General features: G+C 44.1%; 1 protein-coding gene across 5 annotated transcripts in view; it reads right to left on the bottom strand.

Annotated features, from left to right (window-relative positions):
• MAP2K5 (mitogen-activated protein kinase kinase 5) overlaps positions 1 to 18,779 on the bottom strand; it is a 1,998,137-nt gene extending 1,979,358 nt beyond the window's left edge. For all 5 annotated transcript variants that reach the window (XM_069625125.1, XM_069625124.1, XM_069625129.1 and 2 more), the window contains exon 1: positions 18,650 to 18,779. In XM_069625125.1, the coding sequence (XP_069481226.1) occupies positions 18,650 to 18,778 (129 nt within the window). In that variant the 5' untranslated portion in view covers position 18,779. The remainder of the gene's footprint in view (positions 1 to 18,649) is intronic.
• Between the last annotated feature and the right edge of the window lie 3,384 nt (positions 18,780 to 22,163).

Consider the following 22,163-nt stretch of genomic DNA (forward strand, 5'->3'; position numbering starts at 1 on the left):
TCGGACCTGCTATCAGGCATGGAAGCAAAATCCTTATGTCCACCTAGGGTTGTCAGCGTGACTATTGTGACTATGTTGTACGCAGATGGCCAACAGTGTTCGCTCGAACTGTCACAGGCATGAAAATCTTGTTAAATGAACTGGCTAAGTTTGCGGCTGATCATGAGCTGGTAGTCAATCTCGCAAAATTCCAGATTATGCTTAGAACTAACAAAAGGGTAAGCAAGATAAAAATCGCAACTGATCTGGGAACTGTCAACTTACGTCTATCTGGGAGTAGAACTGGGCCCTCAATTTACGTCTATCTGGGAGTAGAACTGGGCCCTTCAGGCTATGGTAAGCTCTGAAACGAAAATCAGAAGGTCTAATCAGCTTGTCGCTCAAATATCAAAGATTGCAAGGGATCATGCTGGGTTCTCATTTGCCGAGGTCATCCAATTTTACAATCAGTGCTATTGCACAGCGGTTTTGTATGGGCTTGAGGCTCTGGAGAGAGCTTTCTGGCATAAGCCATTAGGTTTGCGGTCCTCATGGCTGGTCGAATTTGTACATCTGGTACTTAGAAGTAGGGGCTTATTATATATAAGATATTTAGTTCAATCAGTATGTGGGCTACTGAAGCGTCTAGGAGAGAACTATGTTCGGGTAACTCCTTCTGCTGGGAAATCTTACATTTCTTTGATCACAAGATCTTTCTGTGCAGATCGAGTGGTTCCCCTAACCTTAAGACAGAATGGTGCCATGAGAAAACGAAACACGTTCTTGAGAAAAAGTTCAACAAATGGGACTGGTATAACAACTATTTCCACCTAACCAGTCTAAAATGCTATGAAGCTGTCTCCACGGTAGTTCACAAATTCAGAAAAATTCAGCCCTACCTATTGCTATGCCCTGAACCAGAGGTTAGACATTTCATACTAGTGTTGCGCATAAATGATCTGCCATTACTATCGGTCCGCGGTGCACAATTAAGCCTGGACGCCCAGAACCGATATTGCTGCATTTGTAGGATGCGACAGGCCTAAAACCACATAACACGTACTTACTCAGTGCGTGAAGCTTGGTCCCACATATATACACACACATGTGCAATTTGGGCAGTTTGGTCTATTAAGACCAAGTGTTTTTGGGACTATTGTCTGAACACAACAAAATCAGTTTCGGTCCACCTGGCATTATACCGGGTATGGTTGCATGCTAAAGTCTTGTTAGAGGGCAGGGAATAGGCTGTGGTTAAGGTTGATGTTCGGACTTTAGCGATATATTGAAAACAAGTATTTTATTTGCATTCACATTTGTATTTGCACTCTGTATTCTACATGTTTATATCCAATGTTAAAGTGAGTTTTTATTATTCCATTGTCCTTAATTGGTTACTTGTTTCATTACTCACTTGTCCGAGAATGGTTATTACTGTGTAAATGTTTGTGTTTACATATATATTGTAATTTGTTTCACTTGTGTAAAGCTCTTTGAGCTAAAACACAATAAAGATTATTATTATTATAAAGGAGACATACGCATTTTGCCTATTCAATTAATTTGATCGGTATTCAAAATATTTATTGAATTGTTTGTATGTCAGCCGACTCACCGGTCTTTGATGGCATCTCTGGATCATAGCGTGTAGCTGCAGCGAAGTGCTGTCTTTAGGAAGGCCGCAGCTGCTTTGCAGACCCTCATTTAGTTCCCACATCAGCTTTGCATCCACTTGCCGATGGAAGCAAGGCAGCCCTACAGGACTGCAGCTGCTGTCTGACTTCCAGCCGCCCGTCCAAGGTAGCCGCTGCACTGGTGTCCCGTCTCGCCGGTAAAGTAAGTTCACAAGCGGTTGCCTTTAAACATCTTGCTCTCCTAGCACTACTTGTCTCCATGTGTACGAGTCTGCTTTTGGTTCCGCTTCGCCCGCACTGCAGCTCTCTTCTCTCCTGAATTGAAGGTGTTCATCAAGTTTAAACATCCTGCACAGCTGATTGATAGTATGACAACTAGTCTGCATGTCACTTGACGTTTCCTTCATTCCACATTTAGTCCTTCATCCTCTTCCTAGTCTGAGTACTTGAGGCTTTATGGGAGTTGGAGTTCATAGGAGTTTTAAACTTTTCAAAGCTACATTGCTTTAAATCTTTGTTTAAATCAAAAACATCAGAGACAGAAGAGGTTATGTGTGTGTCAAGTACATATGAAGTGTGAATGGTATTCTGCCTAGGACGTCTGACAAGAAGGGGTTTTAGGCTTTCATAGCTGGAGGGCCTTGTATAATGACAACAGGCCATCAGGAATTCTAGGGTCTTCTTCACATGGAAAGAAGAATACAGAGTCTCTCCCGATGGGATGACCACATCTCCCTGAGAGCCACCTCCTCCCATATGATGCTCCCTCATAATACCACCCCCATGATCAGGTAGCGGCTGCCGTCCCCTGGCCACCTGGGAGGAGACTTTAGGCTGGGGATCAATGATGATGCCACAGAACTCATCACATATGTGACTGTTTCATCGGTAATAAGCTTGGAGGTTAACTGTAACCCATGCACTGCTCTAACCTACTCGCCCTTTCCTGGAGGACAAAAGTAGCGCCATAGCTCCAACCACATTCCAATCCATAAAATTCTTTCTGGCCCCTGAATCGATCACTACCGGTCCACTCGCTTTCATCACCCTTTTAACAAACAGGATCCTGCGTCTTTCCAGGGATCTTTGCGGAGAAATACTGCATCAACTAGTTACAACAGAACTAAACCAAGATAGGAACGAGGGGGAAGTCAGGTTCTGCCGCCGGGTCTTATGGTCCAATCAGGACTACTGTTGGTTCTCATCAAATTAATCCGAACAGCAAGTGACCCAGCAGGTACAGCCGTGCAGAGAACAGCAACACAGGAGCCAGGGAGGACCCAACAGAACGCATTAGAGCAGAACAAATAAAAAAATCAAAGGAAGGGGAAATGACTTCCAACTTAAAAAGGTGGCCCGGCCTTAACAAGTCTTTGGGAGCCAAGGGCCTACAACTGTTGGAGCAAATTGCTTCCCTGAGCCAATAAGACTAAAAGAAGGCAAGGGAGACCCAGTGCATATACTATGGAATTGACCTAAACTAAGACATTTGGTCTAAAAACCTGGACGGGATTGTAAAAATCTGAGATTGCCTAAAACCATAATAGAAACCCTTCAACCGGACTTTTCCAATGCAGAATACACGGCCATCCGTGTTTGGGTCAGCAGATAAGTTTCATTTATGCTGGACACATTCAGATAATGAATCCCTGTCAACTCAAAGATGATTTGAATATCATCTGCGTGGTTGGTATACTGTACTCCAGCACTGTGCGAAAGGTCAATAATTGAGCGTGTATAAATATTGAAGAGTGAAGGAGAAAGACAGGGGCCCTCTGGCACAGAGACACCACTGATGCTTTACAATACCCAGATGAGAATCCAGAGGACAGTGGACTCAAAGGAGCCAATGCAAGTTGTGGCAACTTCCGAACAGTTAGCAACTGCGGTTAGTTTTCTCAGGCAGCACAGAGCGTTCAATAAGAGTGAACGCTGACGATAGGTCGAGGAGCATAAGCATAGCAGTCTGTCCTTTGTCAATAACCTCAACCAGACTGGTCAAGCATGGCAGTCTCAGTTCCGTGCAATGCACAAAATCCTGGCTGCAGACTTCCAAGTATATGGTTACTATCAATGTACCCTTGTAGCTGCAACTAAGCAGTCTGGTCTAGAATTTTCCGCAGGAATGGAACGTTTGTGATCGGACAGTAATTACCTGCAACCTCAGGGTGCAATGTTTCCTTAGTGACCCAGACTTCCTTCAAACACACATGGAGAGTGATAGCATGGAAATAATAATGGTGATACATGATGCAAGGCATTTAACGGATCCCTTGATAGCATTTGCAGGGCAAGAATCTCCCTTGCAAAAGGATGGTTTCAGGCTAAGCACAGCTTTTATGATTTCACTTTCTGGAACTTGCTTGAAGTTAAACTTAGGTGATAAAATCACCGAGAAGGTAATGTTCCAATGTACACTTAGTAGGAGAATCCAAATCGGGGGAATCTATGTGATCACTGCGCCGCCGATAATGTTGACTTTCAAAATGCGGACTTCCATGATTGCGCGCTGCAGTGATCACATAGAACACTGCGTCCCATATCCCCCTACCTACCTCCCCCCCAGCTACCATCTAATTGAAGCAGGGGGCACCCCGACCCCCTCCCGCAACCCTCAATCCCCACTACACCGACAAAGGGCAGCAGGGGACACCCCCACAAACCCTGCTCCCATTAGTCAGTGTAGTTGCGGGGGGAGAGTGGGGGAGGTGGAGGCATTTTAGTATGGCGCAAAGGTCCAGTAATTGACATGTTGCAGTATTCGTAGCAACATTTTGGTACAATCCCCTATAAGGTAGTCTGATGAGCATTAAGAATGTCTGGTGTTTTTCGATTTTCCTGGAGAACTCGTTCTGAATGGTGAGACACAAGGTATAATTATTTTTTTACTGCTACTGTAACCTTATTTTTTCCCCCCTCAAGTTCTCTGAGAATTGAGAAGAGTTCCCTTTGACTGGACTTAGCCCCAGTAATCCTATGATTGTACTGTTCCAGTTTAGCTTGCAGGATGGCATCGTAATACCCTGTTGCTGCAAGACAATATGTAGTTAAGTGTTTCCGGGGAAAGGGTCTTTATGCCAGAACCTTTCACTTCGTCTCCATTTTTTGGTGCATAAGAACATCATTAAACCAGGTCTTCTCTCCTACTTCGCTCTTTACAACTCTAATCCTTTCTGGTGCCAAGACATTGATAGTCTTTGATGTGATCTCATTCTTTTGGTGAACTAAAACACTGGTGTCATTAGACATCACCCTACTCACTAACACAGGTATGGCTAGTTCACCAAATACTTTACGGGGTGACTTTCTAAGGTTTCCTGCCCTTCGTTCTACTCTCACGTTAGTGCTCATCTTATTAAAGGGAGGAAGGCAGAGAGAGAACGAACGATATTAAATAATGGCTAGTCCAAGGACAGGCAGTAATGACAAGAATAGATAAGGAGAGAACACCCAATCAAGGGCCTTTCCCTCCCTGTGAATGGGATGATCCACATGCTGGAGAAACCCCATCTCCTCAAGTGTGGTGGCTTCCTGATCGAATGTATTATGTTCCTAGAGGTAAAAATCGTCAAGGATGACCACAGGTGTAGTAGGCTTTACAGAATCTCCAAGTAATGCATTAGGTTGTTGTTTAAATAAAGGAGCCCTTCATGGGGCGTCTATAGAATACACAGAAGCTAACCGTGGTGTTATCACCAACATTTAATTTTACCAGGATGTGCTCACAATTCTCTGGTATATGAGCACTTAAGACATGCAGATTTAAAGAGTCACTCACAATAAAGCCAAAACCCCTCCTTCCCCTACCACCAATGTGGTCTGCTCTAAAGAAACCCATTGGAAGTGGCGAACATCGCTGCTTGATTAGAGGCATCTTGTAACCAAGTCTCGGTCACAGAGTGTATCCAAGTCCAGCGAGATAATCAGATCCGCAACCCCAGTAACATGCTTCACTATGGAGCGAGCATTCAGAAGAGAACATTTTAAGATGTTTTGGGGTAGAGATAAAGACCTAAAGGCTCCCACATTCGACGGTGTCCCCATTTTAGTCAATGTATTGGATGCAATGGCGAGTTCAATCTGTCCACTTCCATGACGTACACCGCACTGCTGCAAAGACAGCTGTTCTTCACCAGGGGGCTCAATGGTCGTCAAATCAACAGTTACATTTTCAATATCCAGTTTGGCCACTGGTAGTTTTTTTCCACTCGAACCACACCACCTGGGAAAGTAGAAACCACAGGTGATGTAGTCCCTAAACTCTCCAAAGGCATATAGCGAGCCAGAAAGTCAGCGTAAAAATGACGCTTCGATGGACGTTCAGTTAATGGAGCGTCATTAGCAAGGTTGCAGCGCATCTGCTCAGTAACATGCCCACATCCACAATTGGATTAAAAAAAACCTAGTCCTTTTAGGCACTTAGCACGTGGACTTCAAAACTTCAATTTAAAAAAAATATATATAAAAAAACAGTACACTCTTTACGTCACGCGTTTTGACAATCTGCCACAATTCGCACCCTCAAAAAATGAAGGAAGACAAAAACGAGGCATCATAACTTAAGCCCAGACAGCGCATCTTCTCTGTACAATATATTTGGATTTCAGAAGGAATGAACAGGAATCCAACAGGTTTTAATTCAAAATGTGGCATTTGTTTATATTGTGGTACCCATGCAAGCCTACTGCCCAAATAAAGGTTCTTCAGGTCTGCCCCCCCCCCCCACTCTAACATAATGGTGTGGAGTTGTGCCTACTGGGATTCAAAATCATGATCCACAAGTCATGTGTAATTTGTTGTGGTTGGAGACAAGCAAGAAGACACAGAATGCAGGAGACAGTGAGGAGTTGGAGCCAAGGCTTTATTGCCCAGTAGGCAAGTCGAGAGTGTGCCACACTCCTGCTCAAATCTCCCTTTGGCAACTTCTGCTCACCTCCCGCACTGCGCTATCCGCTCAAAATGCACTTTTGTCTAAAGCAAGCAGTCAGCACGGCATGGGAGACGGCACGCCAGAAAGACGGTCCTGGCGCGTTGCAATGTTCCCCACATTCCTCGGCCTCAGACACAACAAGGCTACCAACCAACCAAAATGCAATTAGACGGACTTGTAGGTCACATACAGATCTGAGCAGCAGACACATGAACCCGTTAAGCCTTCTTAAAGAAACTATCACTTGCACATTAACCCCAGCAAGCCTACTTGGATTCAGTGGAATACCATTGAAGAAGTCTATGATGATGATGAAGAAGAAAGGTAGGCCTGGCTGTTACACTGCTCTAGTCCCATATCACATAGAAATGTTTCCGTAAATGTGGAGGGTCTTCTTGTGATCTTGCCATGTTGTAAGGAATTCATTTTTACTGTCAACTCCCTTAAAACCTGTAGCTTGCCATGGCATTTAGCAATGTTCCTTCATTTTCCATGAAACGGTATTTAATTAGTGCAAGTGAAAGGTCTGCATGGGGAGGGAAGTGCAATATCTTAACATTATAGCGAAAGCAGTCTAACATAGCATTCCTTTAATGTCAATAGGTTCCAAAGGTTACTGGTGAGAACATGGTTATCTCTATTGTATGGCATGATGATCGCTATAACATTTTCCATGATGCTACTTTTTTTTTGTTTTTTTTTTTATTGGTTTGTTACAAACCTTTAAAAAATAAGAAAAGAAATACATAGGAGAAGACTAGAAAAAACCACCAAACTAGAGCACCCACAAAATGACAGAATCAGCCAGTGAGTCCCTCATGCGACATAGATTTGTTGGGACAATGTTTTGGGTTGATTTTACATTCGTCAAAACTTCGAGGCTAGGTGTTTACAGGAAAGGGACAGTTCTTTCACTGATGCTGATTAAACATCCGCCTCTGATTACTTCGATGATTGTATTTCCAAATTAGGTTCTGCCTTTAGTAGCTTCTCCATCATTAATTCTAAGAAGAAGGTTAGTTCAATTGTTAGGCTGCGATCTGAATCTTGAGAGAGTCGTGTCCACCATTCTTCAGCGGACCATGAAGGCTTTGCCATTATATCCTCCCAAAATGCTTTGTGCGTTCCTGTGTCAGGTGACTGCATTCCAGCGTCAGATGTTTCAACGTTTCAGTATCTTTCCCACAGAGTCGGCACGTTGTGGAGGTTTGATCCATGCCGTTCCGTATGTTTAGATTTTCTTTAGTTGGAAATTGGTTGAGACGATATTTCATGAACAGTGCTCTACGTTTTTTGTCTGGAAATTTGTGTAAGTATGGCTGGGTTATGTTCAATTTTCTCTCTCCGTTTGGCATCAGCTTCATTATTCTGTGTTTTTTGCACGTATCACCCGTGTCAATCCAGTCTTGGATCCACAACAAGGATTTGACCTTATTCGGATTTTCTTGCAGTAGATTTTTGTCTGCTCCTATGTCGCTGAGGATTTTTTCACAACGTTGGAGCCACATTGAGAGCACAGAATTATCATGCTCTATAACTGAAGTTTTTAGGATGTTATATTGGATGATCGGCTTCTCAGCAGATACTTTGCGGAATTCATTTAGGGTGTTCCACGTTATCCTTCCATTAATAGATGGGAGGGTCAGCTCATATCTTATACAGGCGGTTGGTACGCCAGGGGGTAGACACAAGACTTTCGACCAAAACGAGTGTTCCAAAGAGGCCCATAACTCTGCTGGGCAGCCAAAGGCACATTCAGCTCCATGGATCAAGGCCGGTATGACTTTTGCCTTATAGAATGTTAAAACAGGTGTTAAAGAGTGTTTCCCGAATTTTGCGTTTACAATGCAAGCCTGCGCTGTCAGTTGTTTACATTTTGACTTGACTTTTCCTACCCATGGGGCATCGTTTATACTTGAGCTGAGCAACATACCCAAGTACAGTGATTGTTTTTTTTAGCTCAATTTTGCCATCATCCAGTTTCCACGTGAACTTTTTTTTCCCAATAGGATCTTTATTCTTTTGCAGATCTTGCAGGATTAAAATTTCTGATTTTTGTGTGTTCACATTTAGGCCGTTTAGTTGGATATATTGTGCTAAAATCCCAAGTTTTCGTTGCAGACCTATTGGCGTCAAGTCCAAGAGAACAAGGTCATCCGCGTACAAAAGCCAATGAAGATCTTTTCCATTAACTTTTGGAGGAAAAGTGTTTGCACCTTTGTATGCATCGCCCAAGTCTGAGATAAACAGATTGAAGATGACAGAAGCCAGAGTGCACCCTTGTTTTACTCCTCGATATGTTTTTATTGGAGCCGATGCTACTTTTGCAGAACATCAAATGTAGAGTTGTCTTATTTGAACACTTTCTTAATGGCAAAACCGATCCTACTGTTGGCTAAATGGAAAGGGCATGTGCGGCTTAGTGGCATAAATACTTTCAGCATGTGCGATCGAGAGCAAGATCCATAGAGAGAGAGAAAGACAGAGGGAGGGAGACTGCCTTACAGCATTGCGAGATTAGGGGCCAAGTTAAATACTAGGGAAAGAGACTACAACAAAGTGTATTGCCTTGGAATGGGAGTAGGTCTCGGTAGAGATGGTTCGGTTTTACTCTGCTGGATAGTTGTTGCGGGACTATATGAAATGTACTGTTTAGAAGAAGGGGCTAGCTTGCAGAGTCTTGAGCTAAACGTTAAAATTACTGTTCTTGATAGGACCAACTCATGGGCTTTGATGACTGGTGAGATATCAGTCACCTTGCCCCACTTTAAATCAAGGGATTATTAAATTGTAGTTTCTCTCTGCCAAACATTGTAGGGTCGTCTAAAGTATATGTTTATTTCACCGACAGGCCAATTTACCAATAGCGTATTGGGCGGCTAAGCACGAGCCCGGGATTCGAACAGGTAAGTTAGCCGCGTTTGTTATTGCAAAGATAACGGTGTGAAGAAAGAACATACGGACCAGGTGATCATACACTTCCAAGTGTTAAAGTTACATAGAAAGACCTACTAATGCATGGAAGTCATTTGCAATATAAATTGGGAACCATAAGGAGTGCACCGATAAATAAAGAAAAATAGATGTCTCAGGAGGATACCCGACAGTGGAGCAACACAGGTTCGTTCCCAGGGTCCACGCTTTGAAACCTCTGGGTATTAAGCACGTTATAAATAACCTATCATATCAAATGTGATAAGGAGGCAGGTAATCTATATTTTCAGGCAGGCCATAGAAGTTATGGAACTATGTATGGCAAAACACATCAATGTAGGTTCAGTGCAATCATAAAACAAAATAAGTCTGCCCGTTTTTTAGCACCCGCTAATAGCAGAAGGCGTCTTACAACAGTTGAAACATGCATGCATGGAAGCCAACAAAGCGAAAAATTGGTTAAATGTGATTTTACCAACCACAATTACAGAGTGGTACATTTCATTGTGGGCAGAAAGGTGATATTTGTTGGGATTTATTTAAATATGGAGGGGTCCCCCCCACCCCCCGAAGCCCCCTGATTTCCTACCCTTATAAACGCCACCCAACCCCCTCTCGACCCATTTTAACCCCTTACCTTTATATATTTATGTTATCTTTTCGGTTTTATTGTCCACTCTTATTTACCACTCTGTAATGTTTGCAATACAATGACTGGACACTGAAAAATGCTAAAGTTGGCGCACACTGAGGATCATTAAGAAGATTAGGAGCGGCTCCATTCACACTAACGCATGCTATGTGACGGGGAGATCCTGGGGAACCGAGGGGCAGGCCTTACCCCTCAAGATGTCTGCGCCATTGGTATGCAACTTTTGTAGCCTCATCTTGCATTCTAGTGCAGATTAAGTCAGCTTCTAGTGGACAAGCAATTGTTACTGCAGTTCCGACAAATTCTAACCCAGTCCCTGTATAGGATATTGTCAAGATACAAAGATAAGGGGGAAAGGATGCATTATCTGCAAGAGAACACTGGCCGCGTGGAAGTTAAGGCTGAAACGAAAGGGGCGGGAATAGGAAGAGAGTTAGAGTGCCACAGTAGCATCAATACGCCATTCAAAGAGCGCCGCTGCATGGCTCTAAGCCCCAGTTCAATTCCCTGCGTTGTAATATTGCTCTTCTTCATAAGGTTTACCCATTCCCTTTTTGGCCTTGCAACAGATGTGGTTTCCTACCCCCCCCCACCCACTTTCTTTTGTACGTTTTTAAAGGCAGTTACATTCCCTTTGCAAAGCTCTGGGTCGGTCTAAGATGTCCTTGATCCTTACTAGCCCGCCTATTGCCTGTGAAAACATCTCCCTTTCTTTGCCGCCCCCAACTATTATTACTCGGGTCCCGGATCGCACCATGTTTTTGGGTCCCTTCTCGACTTGATTTTCCTTTTGCTCTACCAGTTGATACCCGTAAACCTTATTTCTATGGATGAGGGTTAACTGTGGATCCAGGGGAAGCAGAGTGTCCCATAGCTTTCTACTGTTGTGTGTCGCCCCTTTAACTTGGGCCGTGTTATCCCTTTAAGGAAACGAGAAAGGGACCTCTGCAGGCACGTGGGAACACTGCAGTGGAGACCCAGTTAGCAGGAACTCCTGTTTACTTGTCGATCTTTGTGTGCCTGTCTGCCGTGTGACCACGGTCTGTGTTTCAGCCCCGGCCTGTGCACCCACAGAGCCGAGGCTAAGGTCTGCTGGGAGCCCCCAGCACTGGTGTGTAGCCTGGGGAACCAGATGCAGCATGGTTTCCCCAATGGTCCCGCTATGGTCCGCTCCGATGAGTGCTCGCAGCTTGATACATCCTGGTAACTGTGCCCCCCCTCCGGTATCCCAACACCTACCAGGTAGACCAGAAAATGAGCAGTGCAGGTCGTAAGTGGCAGGGGTGGGGGTGGGGGGGGTTTAACATCAGAGTAACACTCCTTCATTACTTTTTGGGGTGTTTACTAGAAGCAGCGTTCCTCTTCTCCTTGTTTTGCTTCCCAGTCATCACCGGGACTACAGATCCTAGGATTGGACTATTAATACAGGGGTACAGAACCACAGGCTCGCATTTTAGGAGATCATTTGACAATCAACAGATGTGAGCTTGCACCATGTAGAATCAGTATGCAGGGATATAATTGGTGGAAACAACATCGAGGGTAGCTCGATATTTATTTTAAAAAAAAGGCACGATCCAAACCCCCCCGCCCCCGATATTCTAGGACTGGAGTTAGTTTATATAATTGCACCAGTCCTAAAATATGTTTGGGAGGGTGTTTAGTGCATTAAAAAAATATATATTGAGTCAACCTCATTGTTTTTTCCAGCGATTAGGTCACATATAACCGTAGAATCAAGTGCTGTAGATTTCCTGAATGAGTTCACTCCATTCTACATGTTCAGAGCTAAAAAATGAATCTCATTGCAGTTGCAGTGAATTCGATGTTAGGGTTTCAATTGAGCCAGCACGGGAACTTGTTGAATGCCCCGTTATGTGATGAATAGCTAGCTAACTTTTGTCGCAGATAGAAAGCTTTTGCTCATAGACAAAAGGCAGTTCTATGCTGGCCTACAATACTGTCACGGTAAGGGCAACTAGCGCATACTGCAGTTAAATTAATCTAAAATATTAAAGAGATCAGTACTGTCCCAAATGAGAAAAAAAAGATTTTTGGTGCAGTCTGTCTATAAACTCTGTTAAGGATACCAATCAGGCGTCACACCCTGGAATGACATCTACGTGATTTTACCGAACCGAAAAAGTTCAACCCCCAAAAGTCTATTTTTTCTTTCATTTTTCCACAAATATATATATCTGGGGGGAGACCCCCACAGCCCCCCCAACCTTATCCCTATACATTTTTTATTCACTTTACATATATATATATAAAATTGGGGGCGGGGGGGGGGGGGGTCGCAGACTTTTGGAGTCTAATTTTGTACAATACCCCTGGAATGTGGTGCTCAATACGAATGCTTTTTCTTTAATTTCAACAAATTTAAATTGAGCCGGTATCCGACCTGTCTCACACCCCCTTTTACAAATACCCTGGGTCACAATGGACCATGAACCAGGCTGGTTGGTGAAGATACAATATTTTATTTATTTTTAAAGTTCACAAAAATCACACAAATTTTAATATTGGGCAGCAATCACCAATGGGGTGATAATGACAATGAAATGAAAGTAATGCACTTGGTTAACCTTCTAATAGAACATATCCAAAAGCACCAATAAATAGGAGCACTTTTTGAATTAGGATAGATAGCACCCAAGTTAAGGTTTCCCCTGCAAGGTTCCCTCAACCCACAACTAATCGATAAGAGGCAGCAAACAGAATCAAAATCCGACCTTCCCTCACAAAATAAGAGGCATTTTCAACACTTTGCAAAGACCTAAAATGACACTCGGATTTTGATAAATAATTAAATGTGTGTTTGAATAATGATGTACATATGTTTCATCACAGTATTAGGGACGTTATATCACTATCAGGTAAGGTATCACAAAAGCATACAGTTCACAAAGCCGATTGACAACCCAGTGCAGTCAAATCACACATGGAAAAGTTGCATTTACACTTTTTCAGCTTTAAAAATGATAAAAATCATTTTTACAAAAAACAGGTGAAAAACACTGAATTCAAATGCGGTTATTGGGCTGGGGGATAGATGTATAGCACAGTGATAATGTAGACGTGAAAGGAGGGGTATAGCTGGTGAATTTAGAGAGATTTGGAAGGTAGAATGAGGTTCATTTTTAGGAAAATAAAGCAGTTAAAAATGAGAAAATCGATTTTGAAAGAAAGGAAAATTTTCCTTAAACTAAATTATTTAGACTATATTGTTAAAGAGGGACACAGTAAGATCCACGGTTGATTCGCGACGTCAACCTTCTCACCCCAGCGTACACCTTTATGTGGGAATTAGTTTGATTACTCAAAATATGACTACGGAGTTACTCGAGAAGATGAATAAAAGAATTGCGCTAACACAAGAAAACAAGGGTGCACGGAGAATTAGAACAGTCTACACAAGTTATCAAGGTATGGATTGGGTTGCTTAGAGAGAGCGGAACAAAGACCAAAGTCAAGATGGGGTAGACTATGTGTCATGGGATGTGGGATACTCGCAGTCCACTTTTGAATCTGGGATTTTGGACAGTGAGCCAGTTCTGGTCACAAAGGATTCTGGTAAACGGATAGCAGACGACCCTCCTGGCAAAAGACAGCAGGGCAAAGGTCTGGTCACCAGATAATCAGGACAGCTGGATGGCGGGGTTGCAGCGGGCATGCAGTTAATGGGCAAGAAGCCGGTCTGGTTTCAGGATGCTTCCCAAAAGAATACCACATCTTCTCCCTTTGGTCACAGGATTTTTAGTGGGGTTTCAGGATAGAGACCTTGCTGGGATGGTCAGCAATGCTTTGGCCTTGATGGGATAGGATCAAAAATGCTTTGGCTTTGCAGTGGGATCTGCAGTCTGGCAAGATGAATGTAGAAGGATCTGGAACGCAGGCGCAGGAAATTCAGGAAAGTGTGTCTGGAGTTCTAGCAACCACCCTTTATATAAAGCATGGTGACATCACAGAATTATTGGTGGGCAGAACTGAGCCAAGCCTACCTCCAAGACTCAGATAGGTCAGCCTAAGTTAATTGCCTCCTCAAGGAGGAGTCTCAGTTTATGAGGTGACAAGCCTTCCAACAGTCCCTTTTGCAAAAAATCAGTCAGAACATAATTTACATATTTGTACAGTTGTGGCACTTTAACAAATCACATGGGCAGATTACATATCTTATGTAGAGCATAGCAGTCCAATCCTCCAGCGTGAGACATTGTTTCGCGCTTTTCATACTTTTTATTCATTTTGAGTATGAAATATTCAGCCTATAATTATATAACTTTACACATGTGTATAGATTATTATCAGACATATCAGTATTACATTTTACAGTGGCATCCTGTCCCCTTTCCTCAGAATATCCTTTGGCATTTCTGTTCCCCATGTGGCAGTGAAGTCTACAACGTCTTAAATTAAAGCCCATAAAAATCACATTTAAACTTAACTTTTTACGTTCTGTTGCAAAAATAACCGTCTTTAAAGTTTTTTTAATAAAATAGTCTTAAAACAAATGGGCATCCTTTGTCCTTCCCTGGGCCATTTTTTTCTCTTCAGCTACCACCAACTGTCACTTCAGCCCATTCTGGAAAGGGGGTTTCCCAGTCTGTTTGAAGGATTATGACTTCACAGGTTGGTGTCCCAGAAGTTCCATTGTAAGAGGGCTCAGCCCAGACAAAAGTTGATGAGTATGTGAACTTTCTTTGTCTTGGTCAGTCAAAGTTTACCAACCTAGTAATTATCAGCCTGGTGTCCTGAAAGGTTATGGTGTTTCCCTTTGAGTGGGGGGTGGGGAGCCTTAGCTTTGCCAAAACCTGTTCTGGAGCTTGGAAAATCCAGCCAATATATTTTAATTCTTTCATTTCCTGTTATTTTGTCCTGAATAAAAAACAAGCCTGTTGGATAAAACATCCCCAATATGTTACACAGCACAAAACCCCTTTCACATTGCTAGGAAAGGATACGTTTTTATTCAACATTTGTACTTTAAAAACAGGCATTATCTTCCTTGATTTGCAAAAGCCCATTTTGAAACGTGGTGAAAGCTAGCATTTTCCTTTCAAATTTGGTTTTTCTATCTGGATCCCCACAATGTTCTGTATCCATAGTTAGCTCCTTGTATGCAGCACTTTGTTTGAATAAAGATAAACTAAAACTGACATAGGCCCAGAAAGCCAGGGCCTTTTTGACACGTTGATCCTTGACATTTTGTAGCCAAAAGTAAAGCATTTCCTGTGTAGCTGAAGGAAAGCTTCTTTTAACTTCTTCAGATCTGAACAACAGCCTGTCTTTCAATGGGAACTTTGGACTTGAAGCACAGCAGTAATGCTTTTTCACTCCCCTTATTTGGTACATGCAAGCAACACACTGGCAGGCTTTTTACAGTGTGCCCTCTTGTTCCATCGCGGCCAATTTGTGCTTGGCAAGGTGGTGCAGCCACCTTTTTGTTGCTGCCAAACGCAGTTTTGGTGCGAGGCAGTGGTGCTCAAAGGAGCCAGCACAGCCATTCTGCCGTTTCTGCTCAAATGCAGCTAGGTAATGTGGGGAAGTACTGCTGAGTGGGTAAATATATCCCACAACTCAGATATGTTCTTGGAGAGGCGATGCCACGAATAATTGGGCAACAGAAGGGAGAAGTTTGATAGGTGTTATGTATTTAGCAAAAAAGTCAATAGTTTCCGTTTTAGGTGTGTGGACGTGAAAGATACCGCTTCTCAAGGGCGACGAGGCTGTCTTGATAACAAATAAGTGTGCGGGTTACTACAGATCTGGATCCTGGTATCCCAGTTCAACCCTTTCACAGTAAGTCTAAATAGGAGCACACCAATGCCCATTGGGTCTAGGTTTCCACCAGTTTCTGTGCAGAATTGCAAATACTTTTCAGACAAATCCCCACATTCTTTATACAAAAAGGTCTGCACAATTATGTGTCAATGCTACAGATGTTAAACATTTAGTATTGGAAATGTTTTCATTGTGCCCGTTATGCTTTAATATTATCTGTGTCCACATTGTCATGGGTTGAACAGCATTACTGTAAAATAAACAGATTCAGGTACGATTTGTTGTTGAACCAAAGTGTAGAATTTGGGTAAGGGGTGGATATTAAACATTTAGCTTATAGGGACAAAGTTGGTCCTCTTAAAGCTCATGTTCTAGAATGTGATAAAACTAAGGCTTTACAGAAAGGAACAAATAGAGCACACACTAACGAGTCAGGAAGAACAGCATTCTGACAGCTGGCATGTAGGATACTATGAGTCAGAACAGTGCGTAAAAATAAAAAAGGTAACTCTCCGAGGTATGAGGCTCACACTGAGACCTCAGCTGGTTAACACAAGTTTGAAATAAGTATGGGATGTGCTACACCCCATGTACAAGTCCCGCTAATCCTGCCCCCAGGTGTGGCCAGGTCCCTGTGCTGCAATTGCAGTGTTTAGATCATGCAACAAGAACGGAATGAGCCAGACTCAGTCACTTAAACACAATAACATTTAACAGACATTGTTTGAGCGAAAGACATATGCTAAACCCAGAAGGTGACAGCCTAAAATTACTGGATTATTAAGAGCAAAGATGTATTTACATGCCACATTAATACAATGATCATTAAAAACGTAGGCTGGGCTCACAAAATCGAATAGTCTACATTCATTGGCAATGAGATTTTATGAAATCGAGTACAATTTACATGGAACTTAAGCTTGCCTGCAAGTATGGGGATATTTGAAACTTTTGAGATTTACTTCAAACAAACCTTGTTTGTAGTAAATGGTAAATAGGTTTCACCCTGCATGGCTGGCCTGTGGGTGGCAGCATTACACCAAATATGAGGTGTTGTTCTAGGGACATACACCATTTTACAGAAAACTCTTGTAAATATGTTGTCACATCACAACGGTGTGAGGGCTTTTCTCTTAGGTGCAACAGAGAAGCTAAGGAGCTTGCTTGCCCTGTAGGTCAAGTGGGACTTAGAATTCTTAATGCCTGTTATACTCGGTATATAGTCCCATTAGACAATGTGTCAAGGTCTCTTCCCATAGCATGCAGACCAGTGCTTAACTAGTTAAAGAAAATGTGTGTCAGGACCCAAACATTTCCTAACACACCTGTGCTGTGTCACAGATGCAACTCACGGTCCACCGCTGCCACCACCTACTACTGCTCCCCACAGTGTTAACATATTTGGGGTTACAGCTGCAACTCCCACTGGCACATCAGGGTGAGGAATGATCAGATTTGCAATGTACAAATACCACGTCAACATAACATACTGGGTTTATCATGAAAGGAGGCAGCACATGATTAACTGCTTCTCTAAACACATCCTTCTCATTTTCCTCTAATTAATCCTACAGATGGCAAAGTGAACATGTTGATCATATATCTCCAGAAAATCGAGAAAGGCGCTTTCTTTCTTTAGTAAACTGATTGACAAATGCTGAAAAAATCATGATGAACTCTCCTGACAAATAATTCAGCAAGTACATCGGGTATAGGTTGGCACTCCACGGCAGTGGCCTTTAACCTGGCCTTCCACTTTGCTTGCCATTGATTGTCCCCTGTGCCAAATGCCCACCTAATGGCACTGGCAACTGTGCAGCAATTATCGCAGTCACGCGTCAGAAGCATGCAAGACTTTTTAACTCATCACCCAGGTATCCACGCACCATGTGCTGTCTGCATCAGAAGAACAAGGGCAGTGCCCATCTTAATAAGGAGATATATATATACATACATACACACACGCATACCCCCACCGGGTGTCCTGCCAGCAGAGCCAGAGCTGTGTGTGCCATGTGCCATCCATACCACTAACACTAGCACATATCCATGTCCACTGAACTAGTTAGTTGCCCCTGGTACTGTCACTGTCTGGCTGCTGCCCAACCACATGCCCGAGCCTGCTGTAGCAGCAGGAACTGCTGGTTATCACAGAAATAGCACAGTGCCAAAGCCATGTACTCATGGCCCGCACAAGCCCCACAGAGTAGCACGTACCGGCTCATTCTTAGTCATGACAATGGATAACTAGCACATGTGCACTAGAGTAGCTCGTTAGGTTCATGAATGACAGAAGCAGAGACACGTGGTCTATGCACACTGTTTTGTTTTACTGCAACTGGCAACTAAAGTAATAAAATACCATATCACCACATCACAATCATTGCCCAAGGAAAGGAGAACTGGTGCTCAGAAACAACTCCTACTGCCAGCCCTTCCAAGCACTCCCACAAATTATGATACACACAAAATAGCTCTTTAAATAACTGGAGAAATCCAATGTTGTCCCTTTAACTGTCAGAGCAATAACAAACAAGACAAACCGGAAGCGAATGCCTGGGCTGGAATTAATGAGCGCGTCAATGACACATTTATGAATTATGTAAATATGCAGGAGCCGGTCAGCTAAATGTTGACTCCTGTCATGTGTGGGGTGGCACATTCTGCACAGACTCGCAGACTTTGGGGTCAAGTCAAGTGCTGAAGCTGGCCCAACGCTCCAGAGCCCAGACTCACCAGCACATCCCTAAAAAGCAGCTGAGGGGCCGAATGCACAGTCCAGTCCACTGCGCCCCCATCCGGGACGCGAATTCTTATGACCAGCAGCTGCTTGTCCATGTCATGCAGTGGGCTGCGAAGCAGCATGTGAGCTGGCCCGGGGAGGGGGCAGTCCAGGCCCCGGGCAGCGCCAGGACCGAGGGCGGGTGGAATCTGAACCCAATTCACAAGAGCCGGTATCCCGACACAAGCGACATGTTAGTGGGGGTCCCGCACGTTAACTTCACAGCTCAGGCGCCATCTTTGTAAGGGGAGCGGAAACGGGGAGAAGAACGGCCATCTTTGAAACAGGCGGAAGAATGCAGAGTGATGGACTATTACAGCCGCGCCATCTTGGTAAAGGGCGACAGCTTCTGACAGACGGACGGTCGCAGCGGGTTTCCCTGTCCCTGTTTCCCAGGGAGATATAAAAACCAAATAATGCACTCACATTTAAAACAAGGACAGAGAAACTAAACGGGAAGGAGCCACGCAGGCAAGCAGAGAATAGGCTGCAAAAAAAAGGTCAAAGCGAAAAAGAATCGGAAAAGAGTACCAATTTCGATTGGGTAATGTATCTAAAATATGTTCTATGCAAAGCGCTTTGGGTAAAAGGCAAGCACTATATAAAATAACAAGTTATTAATAAAAGGCAGAACAAGGAAAGCGAAAAATTAAAGAGAGCTGGAGCAGAGCACACATCAGCAAATTACGCAGGAAGGGTTTTTGCGCAGGCAATTTTTTTTGGTAGTGATGACAGTAAGTTAATTAATTAATTGATGCATCTGAATGTGTGTTTTAGTTACTGTGTCATATTATTGGATGGCTGTGGCCCTTTATATTGCCTCTTGAACCTTCAGGCCCTTCAAGAAACGGCGTCATCGTGTGAGTATAGGTGTAGAGACTGAGCCTCGCGAGAATTGGGCATGCAGGCTTCTCACAAGACTGAGGAGTGGAGCGACACAGAGGGCATGAGAACGGAATTCTGAGCACAGAGAACATTGCGGCCCGGTGCTCCTCCTGACGGCGCAAGGATTTGACATGAAGCCTCCCAGGGCCAGAAGTGCAGGCGTACAGTTCAGAGAGAAGTGAGACAAGTGGCAGCACGATTCCAAAGAAGAAAGAGCAGGAAGACGTGAACCACTCAAGTGTCACAGATGTGCCAGCACTAGTCACCTGGCGAACAGTACAGAATATCCAGCAAGAAACAAAGTGTGTTTAAAGTGCAGGAGGTTCGGACATATGCCGTAACTTGCACGTGGCTCGGAAAGAAAGTGCTGGCTTCAGTACAGAGTGACAAAGTTAGGAATGAGGCCGGGTCAGAAGAAGAGTGGTGTCCAACATGGTTAACAGCGTCACAGCTCAAAGGTAAAAGCCGCACTCTGTCATTAAGGAAGTGCGCTCAACGAAACACAAGCCTGAAGTTTTCGGAGGTGCCACCGTGAACCTGTTCTGCTACATTCTGGGCACAGTCGAATTTAAGGGAAGAGAAGCGAAGACCAAAGTCTACTTCTCGGAAAAGGGCCCCGCGCTGCTAGACTGGGATTGCCAAGCCAAGTTACAGATCAGATTGGATTCCATCATAGAAACACAAGTGTTATCCGTAACCATACAAGGAGATTAAGTGTCCAGGCTTAATCTCCAAGAAACCAGGGAAAATTAAGAACTATGTGCACAAAATAAAGCTGAAGTAAGGAAGAGTGCCGGTGAAACACAAAGTGAGACCTGTCCCAGCAGCGGCAACCGATGCGTTGCAAGCCCAACTGGAAAAAATGTTAAAGGATGGGACGGAAAGGCGTTGAGAGGCAGACTTAGCAGGACCTTCCACTTTCTCAGTCTGTCTTTCCTATTTGCTGTTTGAAGGCAGTGTTTCAGTCACAAAAACCCATGACATCCGCGGAGCGGCACTGAGTGGCATTGTTAGCCAGTCTGAGCTGGCCGGGTGGACTTTGTGGCCAGACTGCTTCTCACAATGCTAGGGGCTTGCACACTTTACAAAACTTTGACAAGGGAATGGAAAATAAAAAGTGAGAGTGCCATCAGTAATTCTGATGACCTCAGTTTTCATGAGTCTATGAACTAGCACCTTCCCCGCTTGGTCGCTTTGGTGCATGCTGCTTGCTATTGGAACATATTGGAACATATTAATGCAATTTTCTTTGGTCGGCGACTACAGGCCGCTGAGTCGACCATTTTACTACTTACTTTTCTTCTGTTTCCTGCACATATTTTGCTTTGTTTGGAGATAATCTTCATATTGACATTTTGAAATAAACTGCTTAGTTCCAACTTTTGATCGGTGACTGCAGGCCCTTGAGCCAATCTCTATACTACTGCACTGCGGCTCCCTCCATTAATATCCTTCAGGTCTCTTGTTATTTTATATTTTGACGTTGGTTCTCGAAGCAAATTCCAAATTGTAATTCTTTCGGTCGGTGACTGCGGGCCCCTGAGCCTGTGAGCCGACCTTTGTGTTATTGCACTCCGCTTCCCTGCAGTAACATTTCTGTCATCGTCTGATATTATAGACTGCAACCCTGCCATTTGAAACCAATTGCAAGATGCAAGAGTTTTCATACTTTTTTTTCCAGCAGTGATAAACCAGAAAACCTCTTATGGAATGCCACCGAGAAAGTCTCAAGGAGTGGGACAACGGCCCATTGGATCTCCTCTAAAGACCAAGAGCACGGGGAAAAGAAAGCACTCAAACCCTCGTTCAATCCCAGAGCCCCGGAACCTTGCTCTAAATCCAGCTCCTCTGATATTAGAAGTTCTGGAGAAGGGGGCTAGGGGGCTACGAGGAGATATTATTAACTAACGAAGATCCTGCTTCTCCAGTGAAGCGACCCGTTTTGGGCCTGCACCGACCCATTTTACGATGGCCGACCGCTTCTCTACCTGCATCAGCCCCTCACAAGAGGCACTGGCCTCCAACAAGCAGCCTGATTGGCTACAGCAACATCCTGTAGCCTCTGCTTATGTCTTCCGGATAGTGGAGAGAGCATCCTCCCAAGGCAGTCTCCCAAGGCTTAAGTGGCTGTCTGCAGCTGCACTGGGCCCTGACCAGGAGGAACGAAGATCCTGCTTCTCCAGTGAAGTGACCTGTTTTGGGCCTGCACCGACCCATTTTAAGATGGCCAACCGTTTCTCTACCTGCATCAGCCCCTCACAAGAGGCCCTGGCCTCCAACATGCAGCCTTATTGGCTACAGCAACATCCTGTAGCCTCTCCCGAGGTCCACTGGATGGTGGAGCCGGCATCAACCCAAGCCAGTCTCCTAAGGCTTAAGGAGCTGTCTGCAGCTGCGCCACGACCAGGTGGAACCAAGATCCTGCTTCTCCAGTGAAGCAACCCATTTTGGGCCTGCAACGACCCATTTTAAGATGGCCGAACACTTCACTACCTGCATCAGCCGATCACAAGAGGCACTGGCCTCCAACAAGCAGCCAGATTGGCCATAGCAACATCCTGTAGCCTCGGCTGAGGTCCGCCG

This window comes from Ambystoma mexicanum, chromosome 11, assembly GCF_040938575.1.
Source record: "Ambystoma mexicanum isolate Mex_15411 chromosome 11, UKY_AmexF1_1, whole genome shotgun sequence".
NCBI classification, from domain to species: Eukaryota; Metazoa; Chordata; class Amphibia; order Caudata; family Ambystomatidae; genus Ambystoma; species Ambystoma mexicanum.